This window comes from Sphaerodactylus townsendi, linkage group LG14, assembly GCF_021028975.2.
Source record: "Sphaerodactylus townsendi isolate TG3544 linkage group LG14, MPM_Stown_v2.3, whole genome shotgun sequence".
Classification (NCBI taxonomy): Eukaryota; Metazoa; Chordata; class Lepidosauria; order Squamata; family Sphaerodactylidae; genus Sphaerodactylus; species Sphaerodactylus townsendi.
The window spans coordinates 33,324,304-33,339,042 of record NC_059438.1 but is presented as its reverse complement, the minus strand read 5'-3'; the positions used below and the strand labels follow the sequence as shown (position 1 = coordinate 33,339,042).

General features: G+C 42.6%; 1 protein-coding gene across 1 annotated transcript in view; it reads left to right on the top strand.

The window, feature by feature from the left end:
• Positions 1-14,739, top strand: part of LOC125443482 (metastasis-associated protein MTA1-like) — a 93,021-nt gene that overhangs the window by 12,935 nt on the left and 65,347 nt on the right. The window contains 3 exon segments of the mRNA XM_048515629.1: positions 5,819-5,912; positions 8,489-8,615; positions 8,762-8,825. Of these exon segments, the coding sequence (XP_048371586.1) occupies positions 5,819-5,912; positions 8,489-8,615; positions 8,762-8,825 (285 nt within the window).

Sequence of the window (14,739 nt, the reverse complement as noted above, 5' to 3'; positions counted from 1 at the left end):
TAGTTCCGCTCACCATATCTCAAATAGACTATACAGCAGAGCTTGAAAAAGTACAGAAGAAGGAAATGAAGATGATCAAGGGGTTGGAGGACATTTCCTGTGAGGAAAGGCTAAAGAGCCTGAGACTTTTTTGTTTAAAAGAAAAGAAGGTAAAGTTATGCATGGGTGGAGAAAGTGGATAGAGAAAGCTTTCTCTTTCCCACTACAGGGAAATGGATCCAGTGCTAAAAGTCATGTATCTGGCAAACAAATGACCAGTCATCATCCCCATAATGGACAGCCTTCTGGAAGTCACAGCTGGACTTGGGTTATACCTGTCATCAGTGTTGGGATCCAAAAAAGTTAGTAACAGGTTCCCATGGTGGTGGGATTCAAACTGTGGCGTAAGCCAATGGGGCTGGGTGGGGTTTGACAGGGGCATGGCGGGCATTCCCGGGGGTGAGGGAGGCATTCCCTGGAGCAGAGGCTGTGGCAAGGACAGCATTTCATGATCCTTGGACAGAAGCGAATGCCATAGGTGCAGGCCACCCATATGCGCCAGTGCATCCTGCTAAGAACTGCTTCAAGTTCTAAGCTACTGCTGGGAAGGAGAGTAACTAGGAGCCAAAATCACGTGGCAAAATCACCAGTGAAAGCCAACCCCTCTTGGCAGTGGCGTTTCCTGCCTAGGGACAGGGTACCCTTTGTCCCAGAGCCCCCCATTTGGTCACGTGGGAGCATCCAACATTTCAAGGTTGTTTGTGTGTTTTTAAATTTTTAAAGTGTTTTTCACGTTTCCGGCCTGCAGGGGCGCATTTTTAAAAGCTAGCAGCATCAAAATTTCAAGGGAACCATCAGAGACTGTCCTGATAATTACCACCCAAATTTGGTAGAGGTTTGGTTCAGGGGAAACAAGTTATGGACCCCCAAAGGGGTGCCCCATCCCATTGTTTTCAATGGGAGCTAACCTGGATGGGGGCTACCCATTTGGGGACCATAACTTTGGTCCCCGAACATAACTTCACCAAACATGGGAGAGCATCATAAAATTAATAACAGATGATACCCTGAATTTGGTGTCACTAACTTTTAAAAGTACCCTTCAGGCATAGAGACATTCCTAAATTTCTTTGTTTTGCAGTGACTTTGCTCCATTGAAGCCAATGGGGAATTTCTGAATGTGAGCAGGCTGCATTTTTTGAGATAGAGGCACCAGACTTTCAGAATTTAGCTCAGGGCCTCCTGAGTAGTAGCATCAAGGTTTGGAACCTTTGCTTCTGGGGTTCAATTTTATGGGCCCCAAAGGCTATTTGTTTCCAGCTCCTGCATGAACGCCGGTGGTCTGAGTTCTCTCAGAACTCTCTCAACTCTCCCCTCCTGCCACTCCAGAGCAAAGCTCACCCAAGCTTGGATGCTGTGCTCAAAAAAGCCTCTTGGAGCCACTTTGAGAGTCTGGTATCAGTAAAATGTGCAGCCTGCCTCAAAAAATTCTACAATGGAGCAAAGTCACTTCAAACAAGAATCTTAGACAAGCTGTCTTAGGGTGCCTAAGAAGGATGTATTACAAAGCTAGTGACGCAAATTTTCAATTTATCATCCTTAACACCTGCTGCCCTGAACCAAACCTTCGTAGGCTTCGGGTGGGTATCATCCAAGGGCAGTCTTTGGATGATGCCTGAATCATGGGTGCCACTAGCTTTTAAAAATCACAACTCCTACGAATAACCTAAAAATACCCCCCCCAAACCCAAATACCTTGCATTAGCATTTGTTCATGTTGGGCAGGGACATAATCAGACAATTTTTTTGTCCGAATGTGCCCAAATTTGCCAGATTCCAGCCGAGATATAGTTATTTGTTTTCATCCTGTGAATCTCAACCATAAAAGTGATGCTGTTTCAGGTGGAGAATCCACCCAAACAGCATCACTTTCAATTGTTTAACCGGGGACCCCAGATTGTCCCTATAGGTAGATTTAAAGAAGAATACAGGCTCCCTAGTTTAAACACCATTGAAATGATGCTGTTTCCACTGAAGAGTGTTTGTGAGGAGATGATGCTGACATTTGTTTGGTAAATGTTTTGCTGGGGGTGATTAGTGAGAGATTTACATGCTTAATACCCACTTGCACTGGCTTGGGTTGTTTCTCAGGCTAACAGCCACCACCTCCTTAGGGTTGTTGTGATTAGGAAATTAGGAAAAGAGTTGGTGGGGAGAGAGCCATGTATGTTTTACTGTGAGAGTGGGAGGTGTTTTGTGTGAGCTGGGTACAAAAAAAAATCATTGTTTGGTCCTTGAGGTACGTTGGGGAGGGTGGCCAGCCCATACACCCGAGGCCAAGAGCTCAGGTTTTTTGTCCCGAGTAGTTTGCCTAAGTACACCTGCCTCTTAGCTTTTACACAAATAATTAGTAACCTACTCTCGGGAACCTGTGAGAACCTGCTGGATCCCACCTCTGCCTTTCATTAGTGTTTCTTTCTGCTAGGTGTATTGAAAACTGATCAGCAAGGATGCCCTTTCCTTTTCTGACAACTTACAGTTAACTTCTTGGTTATGAACTGGGGAAGAACAAAGGGAATAATAAAGTCACTCAGCCCTCAGCCCCAATTGATAAAGAAGAATGTAAGGCCCAAAGATCTATGCCTCCTCTGCTCTGCCTCCTCTGCTCTGGGTTTTGAGATCACCAGCAATTAGTGCATAAATACCTATTTATTGCCAACACTTCCTATGGGATGTCATCTAATCATACCTGGCGATGTTGCAAGATGACAAAATGTAAACTGGTGAAGCTCCTGGTTTTGGAAGTGTCAAAACTGTTTAAACACTAGATAGCCCACAGTGTTGACAAAGGAATTGCCATTCCTAGCTGAGACTCGCTGCATGTCATTAAGACATGCATGCTAGAAAAGGAAAGGGCATCCTTCCTGATCGGTTTTCAATACACCTACCCTGTTTCCCCGAATGATATAAAGACATCCCAGGCAGAGCGTGAAGTAGAGGTTTGCTGAAGTCGCGAAATATAGGGGCATCCCAAAAGTAAGGCAGTAGCAAAGTTTTTTTGTTTGGAAGCGACATTATGAAGACAGAATACAAGAAATATAAAGACATCCTAAGAAGAATGAGACCTTAGTGCATCTTCCAGAACCAAAAATTAATATAAGACCCTGTCTTATATTTGGGGAAACACGGTAGCAGAAAGCAACCAGTAGTTTTCAACCAGAAAGCTTTCAACCCCTGGTAGCTCCGCCTCTGCTTTCAACCAGTAGTTGATATTAGTTAACCAGATCTTTGTTTCTACTTTATGAAGGCCCCCCTCCTGTCTAAGCATTGTGTGCATTTAGCAACTTAAACAGGGCTTTGAGAAAAACTTATTGAATCCTTTCTAGTGTAGTAAAATTGTTATAGAAATCTAATTGTTCACCATTAAGAAGCTGAGACAAGAATTTGGCCGTAAATAGCTTGATGGCTGCAGGGATGCAGCCACCGCTGTTTGTCCTAAAAAATCTTAGTATAGCATTAGAACTTTTTTGCACCGAGAGTATCATAGATGGAGTGTGAGAAGCACTTTTGCCAGAATTGTGGAACATTATTCCTAGATATCTAAATGATTTGACTTGCTCGATCAAATGCTCATTGATCCTCCATAAAAACTTCCTGTACCGTGACATAAAACCTATAATGTTTATTATGTTGTAGTTAATAGTTAATCAGTTCAGCATTGCTGAAATGTGTCTCTAGTGCACATTTCAGTTCTGTTTTAGTTAAAAATAGTATAACGTCATTATTGACATACCTGTTAATTGTGGCACATTCACCTCTTCACTTAAGAGTCTAAAGTTTTACTTTAGTGGGGTCACACCACCTTTCTGACCCAAATGTTTACCATCCTGTACTTAGGCAACCAAAAGAATGTGGGAAAATATTGGGTTAACTCCAAAATCTGGCACATTTACACATGTACAATTGATACTATGGCACAACTTTAAAATTAAAATTTCAGGGAAATCTTTATGACTGATCTAGGAGGAATCTGATATCATTTCATTAGCACATCAGTTACAGAATTAGGAGGTATGCAACTTTTTTTAATGGACAAGCTACTTGAAATAGGTACAGCATAACCAAAACAATCTTTTAGATATGGTGAAAACATAAAGTTTCCTCCCCTTGGAAAGGAATGATGTCTCCCTCTGTTCCTATCTCTGGACAAGAAAAAACAGTAGAAAGCAGAGGATGGAGGGGGGGGGGATGGTGCCCAGGGCAAAACCTGCTTTTGGCACCTCCATGCCCCGCCACCTGGCTAGGCTGCATGGTTGCCCCCAAGCCCTTCCCTGGGTGAGGAGCAGCCTGAGTGGGGCTGAGGGAAAGAGGCATGGTGACTGCTGGCATGCATATAGGGGACATGTGACCAGCTGGCATGCGCTCGGGGACATGTGACCCCCACATGTCACTGTGAGCGCTCCGCCTCTGGGATGGAGAGTGTTTAGTCAAGCAGATTAGGGTACTTGAGCAGACACTTTATGGTCTTCCTGAGCTTTTAATATGTAACTATGACTTTCTAGATTTAGAACAACACAGGGAATTTAGTTTTAAATTAGAGCAGCTAGAATAGGAGGGCTAAAGCTGGAAAGTGGTAGGTTTGTTTCCATTATGCATAACCATTTTCTTTTAATTTTTTGCTGTTGTTTCTGTTTCTTTCTTCCGGTTACTTTGTTGGCCAATATAACGAATCTTTGGCATCCATGCCTGTGATTCATCACAACTTTTCCTAACTTTTGCTGATTTTCTGGTGTCTCTGGCATTTGGGCTTCTACATAGGGGAGTTTAATGGAGGTTTTCTCCATCTTTCTGGAAAATGCTCACCTGTCGTTTCTTGCCAGTGGTTTGTATGTGTTTAGCTGTCAAATCACACCTGACTTATGGTGACTCTGTAGGGCTTTTAAGGCAAGAGATGTTAACAGGTGGTTTGCCATGGCCTGCCTAAGAATTCCACCCATGATATCCTTCAGAGGGTGAGACTGGCTCAAGGTCACCCAGCAGGCTTCATGTGGAGGAGTGAGGAATTGAACCCAGTTTTCCAGATTAGAGTCCACCACTCTTATCCACCTCACCAAGCTGCCTCAAGGGGTGTTAGCAGAAGCTCAGAGAGTTGTGGAAAGATCTCAAAGCCAAATTGGTAGCAACAGAATACAGTATCCAACCTAGTCTGAGAGTCAACAGGGGCAGGAGGAAAAGAGGAGTGGAAAATAAGTGAGGTACACATCTGTTTGTTGCCTGGGAAGAGTGCCTCAGATGGAATTTTATCCAGCTTCCTGGCTTCTGTGAAAGCAGCATATCAGTTAATTTCTTCACTATGTCTGTGACTGCCCTTTTATTTCTTTTAGCTTTTCATCTTTTTATGATTGTATTTTCAATGACCCACTTGATTTGTGTCAGTTAAGCAACAAAGTGCATGTGTTCTGTGCCAATCAGGTATTTGCCTACGGCCGTGGTGGCGAACCTTTGGCACTCCAGATGTTATGGACTACAATTCCCATCAGCCCCAATTGGCCATGCTGGTAGGGGCTGATGGGAATTGTAGTCCATAACATCTGGAGTGCCAAAGGTTCGCCACCACTGGCCTACGGGAACAGTAGAAGAACTTTTTCAATATGTATATCATAAAGGTCTGATTTAAGTCTGAAAGTCTGTATCAAGAAATGTTTGGGTGAGGCTATCCAGTGTTTTTCCCCCCAGCGCTTGTATATTTAATTTCAAAGCATTTGAATAGATGTGATTTCATTGCAAACATCGTAATTTTAATTTAAACTTTAAAATTATTTTCTGCTCATTATTACAGACAGCCAATGGAAACGTGGAAGCGAAAGTGGTCTGTTTCTATAGAAGGAGGGACATCTCGAACACTTTGATTGTGCTGGCTGACAAACATGCAAGTAAGCTTATTTATTACTAATGAATCACTAAATTAATTAATTGCTCATGATTTAGTGTTAAAAGAACATAACAGAGGCTGCAAATGATGATGCAGTTGTTTGCCTACAATATCCAAAAGAATTGTCAATGCTTGATAAAACAGGTTAGCTCAGGGGTGTCCAACTCTGGCGCCCCAGATGTTCATGGACGACAATTCCCATCAGTCCCTGCCAGCATGGCCAGTTGGCTGATGGGAATCATCCATGAACATCTGGGGCACCAGAATTGGACACTCCTGGGTTAGCTAGCCAAGTGTGTGTGTTTGTGTGTGTTTCCCTAACAGATGTCATCCAGAAATAGAGCCATGCTTGAAAGACTGCGTTTCCTTCCTGAAGCTTTCAATAGGTTCCAGGTTTAATAAGCTGAGAGAAAATTCTTCACTTCTCAAATAGTACCATCTCCTGAATAGGAGCCAAAAGGGATAGATCACTCCCTTTGGAGGTCTTTTCCCTCCTAGGTCTGATACTGATTTTAAAAAGATGTGTAAGTTGGGACCATATATGAAGGTATGCAACATGGGCAAACTATTACCAAAATTACCCTTAAGTTCTGCTCTTTCTTCCTCAGTGGCATAGTTCCAAGGGGAGGTGCGGCACACTGGGCACGTGCTTCTGTGGGGATGTGACGAGGGTGCTCTGGGGGCGGGGTGAGGGCATTGCGGGGGGGGTAGTGAGGACGACCGGGCGACTGGGTGCACGTGGGTGCTCCCCCTGCTGCTATGCCCTTCCTGCTCTTCCTTCGCAACATAACTTCTGTTAGGAACAGGGTGGGAACCTGCGGCTAAATCAGAACTGTTCAGGAACTACAATTCCCATCAGCCTCTGTCAGCATGGCCAATTGGCCATGCTGGTAGGGGCTGATGGGAATTGTAGTTCCTGAACATCTGGAGAGCCGCAGGTTCCCTACCCCTGTGCTAGAACATCTCTTATGATGTTGCCACATTCTGTGTTTCCCTGGTAGTGACAGTTTGCTATATGGAGCAGAAACAGGGAAATGTGCGGCCTTAAGGTACTGCTAGATCTTTAGAATGGAGTTGTAGTAAAAACATTGTCATGGATGGGAGTTAAATGTATTACTTTGATAGCAGATTTCTGTCGACCATAATATTTAATCCATTGAGAACTCTGCACCAGGTTAAGAGCCTCACTTTCTCCCTCCACCTGCCATCTGCCACCAATGAGGCCGTCAAAGGGAGGGCAGGAAGTCGCCAGCCACCCCTTCACCTCTCATGACTGGATCATGTTTAGCTGAGAATCCTTCCCCACGGAGTGTTCGTAATGAATTTCTATGTAATTTGTATTGGGTTTTCTATTTTTTGTAAGCTACTTTGGGAGCCAGTTTTGCCTGAAGGAAAGGTATAAAAATCTGCGTAGAATGTTAATCGGGGAAGTGAGAAGGCTGCCAATGTAAGATCTTATCTGGCACTGCTGGGCCCCCTCCCGGTCTTGAGATCGGGTTCCGTCAACAAATTGAGGTTGACCAATGGTAGTTGTGTTAATGTTGCTGTGTTTTTTAAGGGTTTTAATATCATGTGTATATTTTGTTTTATTTATTATGTACTGTAGTCATGCACTGTTTTGTTGCACACTGCCCAGAGCCCGTAAGGGGTGGGCGGTTTATTAAATGTAATAAATAATGATAATAGAGGCTGGTGTTTATGTAAAGGTGGAGATAGATTGTCCTTGTCAGGAATGGGTGTTAAACTCCTTTTCACTTGGGGTAAAAGTATAGCTATATAGCCAGTGGCAGTACTGATGGTTTCCAGCTAGCTGACCTCCAAGTATGTGATCCTTAGACTAAGTAAGCAACATTTGCTGACAGCCCAGCGGAGTAGCCTAGCTTGACAGCTACGGGCCCAAAACAGTCCAGTCTTAATCTGCAGAAAGTGGGAATGAAAAATTTAAACAAGGAGATGGCAGTAGAAGACAAAAGTGGTGAAGCAAACTACAATGTGCATAAAATTCATAGTATGATACCTAGATAACCGTGTTAAAGCTCTCAAGAGGGCATTGGGCCCATTTAATGTAGTTTCATTGACCAGTGAGCTGAAGATAGATAGGCCAGTATATGAGGAGCACCAAGGCATAAAGGGATAAGGCCCAAGATCAATCAGTGAATCTATGGTGAAGAATTCTGAAACAGAAATCTACCGCAGGGATTTCAGACTAATTCCTGATCTCCCACACAAGTTGAAGACCCAGCATGTCTTCTATAAAAAAGCCTGTTCCCTGCTGTGTTGCTAGGAAACTACAATCAGAGCGCCAACAAAATCTCTTTTTTCCCCACACAACAATCACTATTTTCTATTTCTCTTATATCTCTAATGTAGTAAGTACAGATTCTGTCTTGTAATAGTGTGTTTTTGAATTAGTAGTGTGGTATTATTAAGTCCAGATAATTGAGGTCATTAAGGAATTAAAATGTAGTGAGAGAATGCCGATTGATTTAATTATTCGCTTGTAGTGGTTCACCACTGGGATCTGGCACAGCGTTTTGGTTGATCTGGAATTATTATTTGCTTGTCTCCTGCAACTAGGAGAAATGGAAGAAGAGATGGAAAACTCAGAAATGGTGGATTTACCAGAGAAGCAAAAACATCAACTGCGACATCGAGAACTTTTTCTTTCACGGCAGCTGGAATCCTTACCTGCCACACACATTAGGTATTGTCTCAATAATTAAAGTGATTTTCTTTTAATCCTTTTGTGCATGGGTTTCAATATACTTTCTAATTACATACATTTTTATAGTCCAGTAGTTCCAAATACGCTTCCCCCTCCACAACTTATGACTTTTCCTTTTTATTTAGAGGCAAATGCAGCGTTACTCTGTTAAATGAGACAGAATCCCTTAAATCATATCTGGAACATGAGGTATGAACCCGTTTTAAAAACTCATAAATTTTCAAGTTGTCGTCCTACTGTGCTGATAATACTTAGCGTTTTATTTTATTGCTTTTAATCAAAATAACATTTTAATGATCAACAATGTATACAGGTCTCTGTTAATGTGTAGTCTGCTGAACCATTTATTTGCAGATCCCAATGTTTTTAAAAGAGTATTATTTAATTTATGAAACAATTTTTCTGCCAGTATCTACTGAATGCAATGCTAATGGTCCTAATAGCATGTACAACAAACTCTTGCATGGAAATTGGAATGCTTACAAGAACGAAAATCACTGCAGTTCGCACAGAAACACATTTGCTCTTACTATCAACCAAAAGAGCCACACGGCTACTGTGCTCTCAACCCTGCTATCCACAAACACACATACATTAATGTAACTGTAAATATATCTTACTTATAACATTTTAAATTACCAGAGTACCTCTGAGCATGTAGGCTCTTTATATCACTGTTGAACTTTACCCTGCACTTGTGTTTGTGTAGTGAGGGGAAGGGTTTCACTTTCTGCCTTCTCTTGCTCTCCTCAGCATAAGGCTTAGTAGCTCAGGGTAGATAGTGAAGATTGCCAAAGCACCTGGAGGAGAACAGTCTGGCTGGGGAAAAGAGGAATAGAATCACCACCACTCCACTGCTTTTTTGAGGGATTGCGGCACCTTCCCTATGAGGAGAGGCTGCAGCGTTTGGGACTCTTTAGTTTAGAAAGGAGATGTCTGAGGGAGGGGTATGATTGAAATCTATAACATTATGCATGTGGTAGAAAATGTCGACAGAGAGACATTTTTCTGTCTTTCTCACAATACTAGAACCAGGAGGCATACACTGAAAATTCTGGGGGGAAGAGTTAGGACTAATAAAAGGAAACTTTTCTTCACTCAATGCGTGATTGGTGTTTGGAATATGCTGCCGCAGGAGGTGGTGATGGCCACTAACCTGGATAGCTTTAAAAGGGGCTTGGACAGATTTATAGAGGAGAAGTCGATCTATGGCTACCAATCTTGATCCTCCTTGATCTGAGATTGCAAATGCCTTAGCAGACCAGGTGCTCAGCAGCAGCAGCAGGCCATTGCTTTCACATCCTGCATGTGAGCTCCCAAAGGCATCTGGTGGGCCACTGCAAGTAGCAGTGCTGGACTAGATGGACTCTGGTCTGATCCAGCACACTCTTTCTTATGTTCTTATGTTCTTTTCTTATGTTCATTTTCTGCCTTCTCTTGCTTTCCTCAGCACAAGGACGTAGGTATGGGGGGGTACTCGGGTTCACCCCCCATTACATGTCTGAAGCTCAGCCTCCTGTTTGTGGTTTTTTGTATTTTTTAGTGTTTTTTTTCGGTTTTTGGCCTGCAGGGGGTACAATTTTTAGGACAGATTTATAGAGGAGAAGTCGATCTATTTTTAGGTTAGCAGCACCAACATTTCAGGGATTTGTTGGGAGACTCTCCTGATGATATCACCCGGGTTTGGTGAGGTTTGGTTCAGGGGGTCCAAAGTTATGGACTCCCAAAAGGAGTGCCAATTGGCCATGCTGGCAGGGGCTGATGGGATTTGTAGTCCATGAACATCTGGAGAGCCGCAGGTTGCAGACCCCTGGGCTAGTCACAGTTCTTTGAAGCTTTCTCAGCCCCACCTACCTCATAGGGTGTTTGTTGGGGGGGGGCACAGGAAGGGAAAGGAGATTGTAAGCTCCTTTGAGTCTCCTTATAGGAGAGTAAGTGGGATATAAATGGATTCTTCTCCTCTTCTCCATTTTATTCTTATGACAACACTATGCGGTAGGTTAGCCTGAGAGAGAGGGACTGACCAAAAATCATCCAGAATGTTTCATGGAAGAGTGGCAATTTGAATCTGAGTCCAGCATTCTAAATACTGCACCAAAACGGCTGGTGTTAACATTGAGTGCTTGAGACTTGCTTATTTTCCAGTATAAATATTTGCATTACTCCCGTTAACAAAGTTTATCTTACTGTTATTTCTAGGTTAGTAGCAGCCCCATGTCACTTAATCACTGTTTTAATAACTGTACTTGTTGAATTTCCATTTCAAGTTCACACACATTAATAAACTCCAGGGGATCATTTAGACCTTGAAGTGAGAAAGAAAATCTGCTTGGAAAAGAGCCAGAAACAAATGTTTTTAACCGTTACATGTTTTTATTATGATACAGAAAATGTTTGAGAGATTCAATGGCATACATTTTGAGGCATCAAGGTCGATTTTAGATGTTTTTTGTCGTTTAACCCCCTACATTTAGTAAGGAAACAAGAACATTTAATATCAAATTTTACAATAATGCTAACTGCATTATGTAACACTTTCCAAAACAATGGCAAACGAAAGGAGTTAGCCGTTCCTCATTAAGTTGGAACTGTAAGACTAGGGGACTTTCAGCACTCTGGGCAGTTAAGGAAAGAGAATTTAAGCAGAATTGAGCCAATGGATAGAAATACAGGTTGGAGCGAAAAGAACAGCAACATTTCCTGGGGAAGAAAGTAAGGTATAAATGAAGTATCTCTGTTTTAAAGAGGAAGAGTTAGGATTTATATCCCCCCTTTCTCTCCTGCAGGAGACTCAAAGGGGCTTACAATCTCCCTTCCCTCCCCCCCCCACAACAAACACCCTGTGAGGTGGGTGGGGCTGAGAGAGCTCTGAAGAACTGTGACTAGCTCAAGGTCATCCAGCTGGCATGTGTTGGAGTGCACAAGCTAATCTGTTTCCCCAGATAAACTGAAGTGGCAGAGCGAGGAATCAAACCTGGTTCTCCAGATTAGAGTGCACCTGCTCTTAACCGCTACACCATGCTGGCTCTCAAAGGCCCAAACAAGAGCAAGGCTGCTACTTCTCAAACCATCTCCATCTTCAGCTTTTGAACTGTCCTACAACCTTCAAGAAGCCTTCCCAAGCGCACTCTACCAGGGTTTAAGCTTTGTTAACAGCATTCTGGGGCAGGATCAGTGCTCAGGAGATCAGGAGGGCGGCGGCTACCTGGTTCCTTGATTCCAGGAGTGACACTACTGTGGGAAAAGCAGTATTACAGTCGTTATTTCCCTGCTTAGCCCACATCGACCACCTTGGTAACTGAACTTGCTCATTTCCCATGTGGAAATGCCCTGAAGACACGACAATGAAAACAGTATTTCACATACATATAACTGTCGTTCATTGAGTGTCTTCTGTGCAGGTACATATTTCTCCCTCCTTTCCTCGCTGTGGGCAGGCTTGGCCTAGTACTTGCACTCCATGGTAGCAAAGGGGGAACTGAGGGAGAGGAGCGTTCCCTGTCACCAACATGTGACCATTTGAATGGGAAGACCGTGGCTGGAGATGGAGGGCTGGGGATCTCAGCCCATCTCCTTGGCTGGCCTATGTCTGAGTACTTTCTGTGCATACCTGCATAGAAGACACTCAGTGAACAATGGTTACAGGTAAGTGCAACACTGTATTACTTTGTGTTCCATTGCCACCATTTACTCTTTTATTTATACCTTCAGTTTATTTATTTAATTTAATTAATTAAAGATCACTGTGTCTCATGCCTTCATCTCATTGTCTCTGTGTTAAAGGCGAAGTAAAGTAATTAGGATTTTCAGTCAGTGGGCAGCTGAAACTTGGCCAGTCAGAAGTGGCATACTTTTGAATCTTTTTGTTCCATATCAATATGAGTGTTGCAACTTTGCTTCGAAAGCTTATTGTCGTATTTGCTAACTCTTTGTCTTGATTGTATAATAGAAACCACGATGCACTCAAAATATATGGTAATAATGTAAAGAGTTAAATTTTCTGGAAAATGTAACACTAGAGTACAAAGATCTTAATCATCTAAAGACTATAACTTTGTACACAAATATCTTGTTCCTAATTATCTAAAATCCTTAAGAATGCCTCCACATTTAAAGTGCCATTGCAATTAGCTTACCGGTACTTCACAGTTATAACAACCCAGATCTCAGGTGCCAATGAATCTATGTGTTCCGTAATGACATGTGACCCCTATGGATTGAGACTACACAAATGCTATACAGATCTTTCTGGAAACTTGGCGTTTACAGACAAATCTGAAAAGTTTTTTTTTTTAATATTGGAAGTTTAATTCCTCCTCCCCAATTTTTAAAAATAGAGTTGTTTGCACATATGCAGAGATTGCTTTTACTTTTTGAACTGGTGGGGATCCGGGCTGCTGGAAGCTGCTGGATTAACTAGATATTACCCTGTTGTCATTATGACTAAAGTTTATTGACTGTCAGATATTGGCTGAATTCAGATGTCATGAAAAATTGCAGCTTGTTTAAACCATGGTGATTGAAACAAATTAGCCTGTTCAAAAATCCTAGTTTGTCTTCTGATTGCTTCCTTTTTCACCACTGTGCAGAATCCACTCTTGTCACCCTGAGTACACATGTCCTGCTCTTGATCAGCTGCAGCATATGAGCAGGACAAGGGCAGCAAAACCCAGAGTAAGCTAAGTCAATATACAGAACTCTGGGCCACTCCCAACCAGGTTGGCCATCACCCACACACAATCATCTTCCCAGCTGCTTTGCAGATTAACTTCACAAACAATGTCATGAAATAAGTGCCAGGAGTGGCATATCTCATTTATGCCCTTCCACTGCAGAGGGGATCATTGCCAAGGCTGTGTGTTCAGATATTGCACAAGGCATCTGGAAGATGCTCCTGGTCTTCCCGCTCAGCGGGGTTGGCTATCAATAGGCACACCTCCTTTCACAGAGTGAGACGCCAACATTGATTGTTGGAGGGTTGTCTCCAATGTGCTGTGGCTTGCTGCTGCTGACAAGATGGCCAGGAACTATTGACATTGCTTGCTTCCTTGGAGCCTCTTGATAAGAATCTCTGCACCAGGTATATTTACAATATATAATCCTGTCAAGCGGAGGTATGAGCAGAAATGTGGATTGTGTGGCACGTTAAATTAGAATAGTTATCTCTCAAAAGACCAGCTGTTTTACCTCAGAAGTTCATAAACATAAAGAGAACTTTACTTTTAACTGAGAGAGAAAAATAAACAGTATATACATATTATCAAAGTATCACATATATATCGTTACATTCACAGCTCATTGTTTGTTACAATTTGATTGTGATAGTAAGCTTATACAGTATCTTAGTAAAAGGCATTGGTTAGCAGTACACAGAGAAACCTCTTTTCTCTCAGTCAGTGAGGGAACAACAGAACTACCAACTGTTTTTAACTATCACCTTTAGAATGTTCATGCAGCTTCCCAGAATTCCCTGCTGCTTGTGCTGCTGCTGCATGCAAACAAGGCTGAAAATTCCAACAGTATCTAGTTCTTTGGGGAGTTCTTCGTTGGAGGTGGAGCAGGCTTCCTCTATCATCAACATATAGGTTCTCCTGAACTCAAATCTTTTTCACACCAGGCCCATCATCTTATCACATGAGGTGTGGACTGAGGCTGCAGCAGGTTCTATCAAGGCTCAAAGCTTCTCTGACAGTTTCGACAGCCCAGAATTCAGGTAATGTGTCATTAATGGAGCGCACGTTGACTGTTAGAATGGGAGGTTGTTTGATACAGGCCAAAGGAAGCTCATGCTGTGGCACAAATGTACTTTGTTCCCTCCAGAGTTGTACAGAGGTTATGCTATGGGTCAGAGGGTATGCTATGGGTCAGTTGGATGTGGGGGAATTGTTGAATACTACAAGGGTATGGCTTGCTTCTTTATTGAGGTATGTACATGGAAGCTATAGGTCAAGATAAGGAGAAAAACTGTAATGTAAGATAATACATGACAGTGACTAAATTCAGTTTTAAACTGATAGTCTTGGGACAGGCTTGTCCTAATTGTCCAAAAGAGCCTTCCCTCATCACAAAAAATGGCTTCATGGAGATAAAGTCCCCTTCCCTA